At 29.0% G+C, this 11450-nt stretch overlaps 2 protein-coding genes across 2 annotated transcripts; both read left to right on the plus strand.

The window, feature by feature from the left end:
* Positions 1 to 4374: 4374 nt before the first annotated feature.
* LOC141537021 (uncharacterized) lies at positions 4375 to 5528 on the plus strand. The gene is made up of 4 exons (XM_074257860.1): positions 4375 to 4563; positions 4649 to 4817; positions 4917 to 5110; positions 5181 to 5528. Exons 1-4 carry the CDS (start codon positions 4375 to 4377, stop codon positions 5526 to 5528), a joined length of 900 nt encoding a protein of 299 aa, XP_074113961.1.
* Positions 5529 to 5795: 267 nt separating this feature from the next.
* Positions 5796 to 8377, plus strand: LOC141537022 (uncharacterized). The gene is made up of 2 exons (XM_074257861.1): positions 5796 to 6933; positions 8238 to 8377. Exons 1-2 carry the CDS (start codon positions 5796 to 5798, stop codon positions 8375 to 8377), a joined length of 1278 nt encoding a protein of 425 aa, XP_074113962.1.
* Positions 8378 to 11450: the final 3073 nt, after the last annotated feature.

Raw genomic sequence — 11450 nt, forward strand, 5'->3', positions numbered from 1 at the left:
AAATATCCGAAAAATGTCTTAAAAGTATTCAAAATTTGTTGTCAAATAGTTAAAAAAATGACTTAAGATTATTCAAAAAAGGTTCCACGTAAGATTTAAGGACAAAATTTTAAATAAATTGCATTGATTCTAAAATTATCTTAGAAATATTCCGAAAATCTTAAAAAAAATACTTAAAAGTTATGAAATAATTACTAAAATGCACTATTTTGAAGTTTCCGATTATTCATATGATGTTCTAGAATTGTCCTTTAATAATGGTGTTAAAGTAACACGGATCGAAAATTTACATCGAGAGAATTTCACATCAGTATTTCACCCATTTTTACATCGAAATTTTTTAGAGTGTATATATTTTAATTAAAAATTTTTATCGACTCAATATTTTATTATTTCAAACTTTCTAAGTTAAATATTTACTTTTTTTGATTATTTATTTTTAATTATCAAACATAAAAAGTTTAATTATAAAAATTGTGTCAGTCAAAATATTATCAACCCCGGAAAATCTATAACACCGATTTAACACCAAAAAAAAATATTTACACCGCGAACGGCGTTACTGCTACACCGATTTCGGTGTTGAATTTAACACCGGAATTATTAACACCGTACACCACATGGACTTACACCGGTTTTTTTATACAGTGTATTTGTGTAATTTATTTCTAATAAAAATTAAAAAAATTGTTAGATGTCTGCTGATTTAAAATCAACGTTTTTTAATTACATGACAATTTTTTGTAATTCATTTTGTATCTTATGTAAAAATTTTGTATTTACAAGCAAAGCGAAACAATTTGTCGATTGAACAGCGTTTCAATATTGTTCAACGATTAAACGCTGGGGAAATAGCTAAATTATTAGCTGATGAATTTAAAGTGTCAAAACAAGCTATTTCGTGGATAAAAAAAATCATTCTAATATCGAAAAAGCCAAAGAAGTTTTGCAAAGCTGTGATAGGGATATAAATAAAAAGCGTTACAAGAAACAAGAGAAAAATCTTTTGGATCAAAAGCTTATGAAGTGGTTTATTCAGCGTCGAAGCATGGGTCGTCCTGTTTCTAGCAAAATTTTGCAAAAACAAGCTTTATTATTTAATAAGCGTTTAAATGGGAAAGAAAATTTTGTAGCTAGAGATGGATGGCTCGACAGATTTAAAAAGAGATATGGATTAAGAAATAAAAATATTCACGGTGAAAAGTTGTCTGCGAATCTCGAAGGCAGTGAAAATTTTAGAGAACAAATAAACAACTTACGGGAAGTGACCGGAATAAGCCTCGACTGCATTTACAATTGTGATGAAACGGGTTTATATTGGAAATTGATGCCAAATAAAACTTTAGTCAGAAGAAGTGAATCCCATGCTAAAGGCTTCAAGAAACCGAAAAATCGAGTAACTGTAATGGCTTGCACAAATGCGTCAGGTACTCATAAAATTCCCTTGCTTATGATTGGTAAATCTACGCAACCACGCTGCTTTAAAGGAGTGAAAAATTTACCAGTGCATTACACTCATCAAGAAAATTCTTGGATGACCTGTAACATAATGAGAAGTTGGTACTCTAATGTTTTCTTGCCCGAAATTAAGAAAAAACATGACTTAGATAATAATCCTAATACTAAGATTATTATAATCATGGACAATGCAGCTTGTCATCCGCCGGCCGAGGAATTAAATAAATTGTGTCAATCTTGTACTGTGATGTTTTTGCCTCCAAATGTCACTTCATTAATTCAGCCTTTGGATCAAGGAATTATCGAAAAATTTAAACGTTGTTATCGCAATGACCTTATAGAAAAAATTTAACTCGATGAAAGCCATAAAGAATCTGAAGACAATGATTTTTTAAAATCATTTAATCTTTTAGACGCCTGTAATTTATGTGCTCTCGCGTGGGATCAAGTAACTAACATTGACATCAGAAATTGTTGGAAGAAGTTAATTCCGTTGAGTGCAAGCGAAATAACCGAAATATCATCAATAATTATAATTGGTAATGAACCTTTCTATACACTCATGAAACGGGTTCAAGAATTTAAAATGTGTTCTGCGGAACAACACGGAGAGAAATGGATGGCGTTTAACACAATGTTAGTATGGTCTCCAGACCCATACCAAAATAGTATGTGTAATATTACAATTCAGTATTGTACCGAGTCCCATAAGTATGGCGTTATTTACTATGTAGTATAGTAATGGTGGTATTGTGTTTTTCACACGTATGTATAGCAGGCTTGGCAAGACAGTATGGTCTTGAGACCCATACTACATTGCAGATGACGCAATGGTACTAGTGGTTCCCGCTATAATTTGTGGCATGTTAAGCAATTATACTATTGTCTTACCGCCAAAACTATATAGTTCTAGTTACCATTCATAACCGATAAATAAAATTTCTAGAAAGTTTGATAACAAAAAATAGTTAAGTTGACCTAAAGTGAAGTAAAAATTGTAGTGAATCAAAACAATACAAATTAAAAAATAATAATTTTTATCTTCGATTGTTCTCAATCCGTAAGTATTTACATTAGATAATATATAACCAAAAAATTATAAACTTATATAAATTATTTAATTTTAACCAAACTAACCTAAAATTGAAATATTTTTATTTTAGATTCCCTGATAGCCACCTTACCTATAACTTACTGTCAATCTACGTCCGCAATTTGAAGCAAACTTGACGGAAAGAGTTGGCAAAGCGAGCGATTACCTATTAGTTACCTATAACTTACTCTGCAAATAGACGTCAAAACTTGCTATACAAGTATTTCCTTCAAATTGTAGTAAAGTTGAAAGGAAATTTAACTACAAGTTTGATTGTTAACTTGTATTCAAGTTGCGGCCGTAGATTTCCGTCAATTTGCTTACAAGTGTTGTTGAAAGAAGAATTACCGCCCACTTGATGTATAAATTAACCGTAACTGCTGGAAGTCAACACTTACTGAGAAAGCGCTGGCTATCAGGGTTGTTTTTTATTGATTATGGAAGGCGACCAATTATTGCAACGTAAGTTTGATGCTACGGCGTTATTTTCTTTTTTTTTATAACCTTGCTTTCTATTATTGTGATTGTTATATGATGATTATTAATGCCATTGATCAATGTGTTACCTATAAATTTAATAATGATAATAAATTCAAAAATATATTTACAATCAAGACGCACTAATATAAAATTGGAAGACAAAATTTTTTTAACTTCTTGATGACTATAAATGTAATAATTGTATTAAATGAAATAATTGTAATATTATATGTAATAATTGTATTAAAAACTTAAAAATTCACTTAACTTTTAATACCAGCTCAAAATGTTAGAGGTAAAAGAAAAATTGAAAAGTATACATAAATTGGATATGACTTCTTTTGAATTTATTGTCATTAATAATGTATTTTTCTACATTTCATTTTATTATTTCGCACGTATACGTACACATACAATTTTAATTTTAATTTTTATTTTATTTATACCCAGCTGTCCAAGTTACGCTCATGACGCCAGATATTAGTTTATCTAATATTTTATCTGATCCTTCTGTCGGCCTAATTAACCTTTCAGCAATAACATTTTATGACCCAAATGAAATATTAAAAAATTATTTGAGTCGGGATTTTGAAGGGTTAGCTATTTTAAGTTCTTTTCAGAACAACCCTCAAAAAATTCTTCCTGACGATATGAGAACTTTATTAGTAAAAAAGGTCATTGATCGCGAAGTTAATGTTGCATTACGAAAAATAAATTTTGAAGTTGGGAAGCATCAATTAGAAAAATTTGTGTAGGTTTGATAAAAAAAAAAAAAAATTATTAAATATTAGTGTTCTCTTAAAAAAAAATAATAATATTTTCCTATTAATTTTCTAATTTTCTTCCTTACAGCTTTACTGCTTATTAATCAATTAACCATGCACTGCGTAAGCTTTCTTTTATATGATTTCATACGTCTCTTAATTTGTTCTATTAACGCACTTAAAAATAATGACAGAAAGTACTAACATTTGATTTTAATTATGAAAGTATAAAAATATTTTTATTTACAAATATACAATTCTTTTAACTATAGAATTGATAAAGTTAGATTCATAAAATTAGCTGAAGAAATTGAAGAACAGTTTCACGAAGAAGCAGGACTTTATTACACACCTTTTTGCCAAGAGGATGATGTAAGAATCAATGCTAGTGGCAAACTGTGGGAACGCTACAATCTCGTTAAAAAATTTCTGCGAGATGGCAGAATTTTAAAATCCACACCTCAACGAGAAAAAATTAGCAAAACCTCTTCCCTTCCAGCAGATGATATTTATTATCATTTACTTATTTATATACTCTTCAAAATAATAAACTAATATACTAACTTTATTCTTCTATACATGACTGTAGAGACAATCATTGAAAAACTTAAGTGGCTTGAAACAAACATTCAACCTTTTGATCAAGTCGAGCAATACTGGATTGATACTTTTGATGAACGGCGAAACTCTTTAATTCAGCAAAAGGATAAAAATGAGTCAGTTTATTCGAAATTTGAGTGCCTGAAAAACGAGAACGCTGTAACTCTGGTAATAGATGCAACAGTTCTTTCTTCTGCTTAAGATAAAATGGTCGCTACGATAATTTTTTGATTTTAATTTTAAACAATTGTAGATTCATCTTGATTTTAAAAAAATTCTACCGAGTGCATCAGATGAACACATCGAAGAGTATTGGCCATATTTATGTCGATTTATTAGAGAATACTCGAAAATTGATGAACAACTTTACTCCAATGCAGTAGCTCAAAATTTAATTTCATTGCTTGCTGAAGAGCCTGATGGTAATTTAAAATAATGTTTATTTAAATTAATATAAATCGTATCATTTTAATTTATTTACTAATCATGATTGACATTTACTAATATTTAGTTCTTTTTAGATAACAATGGAGTTTTAATATTATTATTATTAGCTCACATGCTTAAAAGCACGAGTATTAAGCCAGCTGCCCCAAAAAAATCTGGTAAAAAGAGGAAAAATTTGTCTGGAGATACTCCACCTCAGAAAAAAAATGATAAAAGTGAGCAGCTGAAGGAACCTGACTTTGTGAATGATTTTTTAGCAATTGTGAAGGTAAATATTACTTTTACTCACCTATATCTGTATTAATTTTCTTCGATTTCATATGTAATTTAAATTCAAGATTGACTCGCAAATTAACGAACGAGTCGAAGAAAAAAAAAGAGTCGCTGCACAACAAAAGAAAACTGTTCAGCCGTACATGCTGTTTGTTGGAGGGCCTGAAAAGTGCACCAGTTTTTATGTCATTGTAGATGACTATAAGTACAAGGTCGATAATCCTCTGAATGCTTTGAAATTGAATTTTGAACTTTTTTTCTTCGGAAATTACGAATTTCCGGAGTCATGCTACAATATCTGGATATTCATCCAGAAATTTTTATTCAAGACATCGACTGTTGGCAACAAATACCCAGTAAAAATAAAAAAAATGACCGGATTCATCAAGTATAACATGAAGATTAAACTTTAAATATTTTAAGCATCTTACTTAGTTTTTAATAACAGTTAAAGTTGAAGTGATAGTGTTACGATATAATTAAAATAAGATATTCTATTATATTTATTTTAAACGATTGAAGATCGTGATTCAATAATATAAAGTAATTTATAATTTATAACATAATAATAATTTATAGTTAACCATTAATTATATTAAATTGTGATACTGAATCATTTAAATATGACTTCATTTAAAAGATATGAACACTTTTTTAATTTACCACTTTTAAGCGATAATATGACAGAACAATCATTATCATTTATTTCCAACCTATATAATTATAACGATTTATCTCGTGCTCGTGTACAAAACATCATTGATAGCTGTTCTAACTTCGTCAAAAATTCACCTCTAAACACATTTATAACAGGATTAATACAACGCTTAGAAGACTTGGGTGAAAGATCAGAAAATTTATATGATTTTCGTGAAACTCAAGATGTTTTGAGTAATCCTTTCAAAGATTTAACTAGTGAATTTAAAAGATTAGAAGCTTTTAAAAGTAATGGTACGTACGTTCCTCCTCAAAAAATAAAAATTGGAGAAAGAGAAGACTACCGGAATAGTGAAGGCGTCACAAATCGTGTGAAAATTCCAGTCACGATTGAGTATATTTCAATAACTGTAACATTGAAGAATTTTTTGGAATTGCCAAATATTTTTGAAAGTATCCAAGATTATATGGGTAGTTTATCAGATGAATCTAATATACTTCAAAATGTTTTACAAGGCCAGCTATGGAAAGAAAAGAAAAAATCTTTTGGCGATAAATTGGTGTTACCATTGGTATTGTATCATGATGACTATGAAACAAATAATCCCTTAGGAAGCCATAGAGGCCTGGCAAAAACGGGTGCAGTTTATATAAATATCCCTTGCTTGCCCCCCAATCTTCAATCTAAGTTGGAAAATATTTTTGTTACATTACTTTTCAATTCTCTGGATGAAAAAGACTTCAGTTATCAAATTATTTTACATAAATTACTAGAAGAATTAAAAGAACTTCAGACTACTGGATTAATATTATTTGAAAAAACTCCATCGGAAAAAACCATTTTTTTTTCATTACTCACTGTTGTTGGTGATAATCTGGCTATGAATGCTATTCATGGTTTTATTTGCAGTTTTTCTGGTAATTATTGCTGTAGATTCTGCTTAATTGATCGAAGTCAGATAAAAGATACCTATCAAATTGATGAGTCTTTACTTAGGACACAAAGTCAGTATGAATTTCAAATAGAGACCAAAAAATTTGATTCAACTGGTATCAAAAGTTCAAGCTGCTTCAATTACTTACCAGGATACAATGTGATCGACTCTATGTGTGTTGACGTTATGCATGACATTCTCGAAGGAGTTTGTCAATATGACTTAGGCAAAATATTTAATAATTTCATTTTTAAAAAAAAATATTTTGATTTGAATACGCTAAATAACAGAGTACGGGGATTTGATTATGGTCCAATAGAAAAACGGAATAAAACACCAGATATTACTCTTAATCATATAAAAAATGAATGTATCATTCTATCTTCAGCAGAAATGTTATGTCTCATTAGAAATATAAATCTGATATTAGGAGATTTAATTCCTACGAATGATGAACATTGGGACCTTATCATTTTACTGAAAAAAATTGTTGACATAACAACAGCTAAGGCCCTTCATAAAAATACAATTACATATTTTAGAGTACTTGTTTCTGAGTATCTAAAAAAACTTTTGGCATTATTTCCAAGCTCTCTTAAATTTAAGCACCACGTGTTGACTCATTATCCCGATTTATTTTTCAAATTTGGACCTATTGGGAACATGGAGTGCTCCATCTATGAAAGGCTTCATAGACATGGGAAAATTACATCCTATAACGCCATAAGTCGTGTCAATATCTGTCATACTGTAGCTGTAAAGAATCAACTGAAATTCAGCAATTTACTCCGAAATTCTAAGAGGCAAATCGAATCTTTTACTACCGCTCCACTGTCTAAAATTTTAAACATCGAAACGGATTCTAATTATCGATTATTTGCACACTGTCTTCCTGCTGGAGTAATAAATGTTTGTTCAACGTCGTCTATAAAGTATATGAGCCAGGAATTGATGAAAAATACAGTATTGATGATGCCCGCTGAAAACGGACCATTATTTTATTATATATATAAAATTTTTTTGGAACAAATTAAAAAATTAATTTTGGTCGTTACATGTATTGATGAATATATTTTTGATTAACACTTTCAAGGATATGAAATTAGTATGAATCATAAAAACTGGTCCTGTTTATTTTACTCAGACTTAAAATTTTGTACATTGACAAGGTGTGTAACAGCTGGAAATGGAAAAATTTACATTCCTAAACGCTGGATATAAACTATCATAATTAAATCGTGTATAGTAATAATATGAAAAAAAAATAAAATAACAGATAAAAAAAAATTTTTTAAATAATTTCTTTCATACTTTTTATAAGACAGACATAAATTCTTGTCATGTTTGTTTTCATTTTGCTTTAATAAAACCAATTCATATCAAAGTAGAAATCAAAAAAAAAAAACAATCATGTTATGAAATAATTAATATCATTTACATAATATAGTTCGGACATAACCTACTGTTGCAATTCAATAAACATTGTTGTTACTCCAATGCTGTTATAGCTAATATCGCAATATTGGCTAGGTCTACCTGCCATAAGAATTGAACATACGACAAGCCAGTATGGGCCTGAAGGCCATACTAGCATTGCGGCGTCCGCGATAACTATTGCCGATGTTACCATTCCCGCAATGGTCGAATCATCTATGTCTACAATTTCATAATGGATAAAAATCTTCGATACCATACTGTATGGCGTTCTCGCCTATACTGGTATGGTGGTATCCACCATCCATTTCTCTCCGTGAAGTTGACAGCTGGCTCCGGAGTGATATCGATGATAATGGCTGGCAACCTCTATCAGATGAAGATATCCTTGCTGGTCGGGATCAGGCTGACTCTGAAATAGTAGCAGAACTGGATGACGATATTTCCTATAACGACCAAAATTGGACAATCCATGATTCCGTCGTAGACGGTGATTGTCCCACTTTCGTAGAAGCTTTGAGTGGGTTAAATAATTTTATAAAATAATACCAAAGAAAAGGTAAAAATCAAGATGATGTACTGAAAATAATGCAAAAAGCTAGTCAAGAGTTGGTGAGACATATCATAAATAATTGACGTTTGTTTAATTATATAAAAAACTGAAAGTGTTGTAAACTATGGAATTATTGCATGGGGTGGTGCCTATGAGAACGCTTTCAAACCGATTGTAAATCTGCAAAATAAATTGTTAAACAAAATGAAAATTACGGATGATTTGTTAAGACCACTGAAGATTAAACAATCTTTTATTGTCCAAGCTTTAAATTATTACTTTTATGATTGTCAGACATTATATTTTGAGAGAATAACTAATACCAGGTCTAAACAGATAACTCTTCCAAAAGTTAATAGAACAATAAGTACCAAAAATGCAAATTACATAGCAATAAAATACTTCAATCGACTTCCAAATAATTTGAAAGAACTAAATTATAATAAAAGATTAAGAAAACGTATTGCGAGATGGATTAGTTCAATTAAACTTTAATTAATACTAATCGATATTTTGTGAAAAATTAGTAAATTTATTCTTAAGTTACTTTGTATACTACTGACTAAGTTACTCTAATATTTTGTATAAATTTTTATAAATGTATTATATTCCTTCTGGTGTCTATGCACAGGTGCTTTATGCATCTCTATATAATATTTTTACCAGAAGTAAAATGTTAAATAAATAAAAACTATTTATAATCTATAAAGTACTTAATTATGTTTCTTTTATCTCAATTAACATTAAACTAAAATTTAATGGAAATTATATTGTTCTTAAGTCTTGTTGTTTAAGTATATTGGACTGTGTAAAATAAATTATAATTTATTTGTTACATTAAACTAAAGAAAAGGATTTTATTCATTTTTAACATCTCTGAATACAAATTTTGGATCCAAATACAAGTATGTTTTCATTTTTATTTGATAAAAAAAAATATGTAATTTATTGTGCAGATTTTCTTTATTGGCAATATTAATAAAATCGATTTAGAGTGAATTTCAATGTGAAAAGAAGTAAATCAAGTAAAAATTATCCGTTCCGCCTTCACTCTACTAAATTTTTACGTTGTAAATTTAAATATTTCCGCCACTAACATTTAAATAAACGTGCCACTAAGGTTTTTTTTCATTGGTCGGAAAAAAACTGGTAGTGGGAGATAGGATTGTCAAATATAGATAGAATTTGGTCAAACATAAAGGGAGGTCAAATATAGAGGGATTCCACTGTATAATAATATATGAAATAACACATTTATAATATCAATTGATAAATTTGTTTTATAGCGAATATTAGTGTTTGAAATAGTACTTCATGTAAACAATAAATTGTAACATTTAAATGAGAAATATTATAGTGATTATTAAAATCATGATTTTAATGTTTGAAATATTAATTTTTAGCAGTTGATCATTACTTATTATAAATCAACTACTACTTATTACAGTTTACTTTTTTCCGTGTAGCCAAGGTCTACCGCCGCAACTTGTCATCAAGTTGGCAGCAACTATTTGGAAATGAACTCAGTAACCATGTTGACGACAAGTTTCTGAAGAAACTTGGCGACATGTTGCAGCAATCAATTGTCGTCAACTTTCTCTCTAACTTATCACCAACAGTTGTAAATTTAGAAGTTGAAGACAAGTTGTCGGTAAGTTGGTGGCAACGTATCTGACACCAACTTCTTGGTTAACCGTAAACTACTTTGATGATAATAATTTCGACTTTATCGACTGGAGATAGAACTTTTTCGAGTGGAATTTATGAAAAAAAAGTATTTATAAATACTGCTTAACAAATATACTTGTTAATATAAATATAAATAACTAATTTGTTAATACAAATATAAATATACTTAACAAATATATTTGTTAATTTATTTTCTTTGATCAAACTAAAAATTTTTAACTTCCCACTTTGAAAATCAATATTTTTCAAATGTAGAAAGTTATAGATTCCGATCCAATTTGAGAATGTGAGTTTTCATCAGATCTTCACATTCTGAGGTCCTAATAGGAAGCCGTTGCTACCGGACGTCCGGCTATTTATGTGTGTCTGTATGTATGTATATAAATAAAATTTTGTCGTACGATATCTTGAGAACGAATCAACTGATCAAAGCGAACGATACGGCATTTAAAAATGTTCATTGAACCTTCGAGCTGATTATATTTTGAAGTCAATCAGTCAAGCCATTTCAAAGATATTCAAAAAGTAAAAACCAAAAAAAAAAATTTTTTTTTAAAGTTTTTTTGAAATAATTTTCAAAACATTTGACTAATCAACTCCAGTGTTTACAAACACCTTTTAACTTGAAAAACTGCGTTTAATGACGTCAAATAAATTAAAATCGAACTAGACGTTCAAAAGTTATAGCCATTGAAAAATTTTTAAATAAATATTTTTTGACATAATTTTTAAATTTCCGAGCTCGGAGAAGTCAAAAGTCAACCAATAAGAAGATTTTCGAGCGATTTACACTCTTACTTTATAAATTTATCGGTAAAGTTTTAATAAAAAACAATTTTAAGGCAAAAATTTTTTTGACCGAATGATTTATCGGTACAAAAAAAAATTTACTTTATTTAAAAGTTTGGTCCTACTCAAAGCTGAACTGTAATAAAAATATTTTAATTAATTTTAATTTTTTGATTACGGATGAAATAAATTTTATAAGTAACAACAAATGAAATAAAATTTCACGATAGTATTATAATTTTCATAAAAAATAACTTAAAACAAAATTTTGAAAATAA

This window comes from Cotesia typhae, unplaced genomic scaffold (assembly GCF_013202065.1).
Source record: "Cotesia typhae breed Kobodo isofemale line unplaced genomic scaffold, CoteBio_Ctyphae scaffold_45, whole genome shotgun sequence".
NCBI lineage: Eukaryota > Metazoa > Arthropoda > Insecta > Hymenoptera > Braconidae > Cotesia > Cotesia typhae.

What these genes read in the sequence shown, in the direction of transcription:
- LOC141537021 (XM_074257860.1), top strand. Translation starts at nt 4,375, where the DNA reads ATGACTGTAGAGACAATCATTGAAAAACTTAAGTGGCTTGAAACAAAC. An exon ending in GCTTGCTGAAGAGCCTGATG is followed by an intron (nt 4,818 to 4,916) that starts GTAATTTAAAAT and finishes AGTTCTTTTTAG; the next exon opens with ATAACAATGGAGTTTTAATA. An exon ending in ATTTTTTAGCAATTGTGAAG is followed by an intron (nt 5,111 to 5,180) that starts GTAAATATTACT and finishes TTTAAATTCAAG; the next exon opens with ATTGACTCGCAAATTAACGA.
- LOC141537022 (XM_074257861.1), top strand. Translation starts at nt 5,796, where the DNA reads ATGACAGAACAATCATTATCATTTATTTCCAACCTATATAATTATAAC. An exon ending in AGTTTGTCAATATGACTTAG is followed by an intron (nt 6,934 to 8,237) that starts GCAAAATATTTA and finishes AATATTGGCTAG; the next exon opens with GTCTACCTGCCATAAGAATT.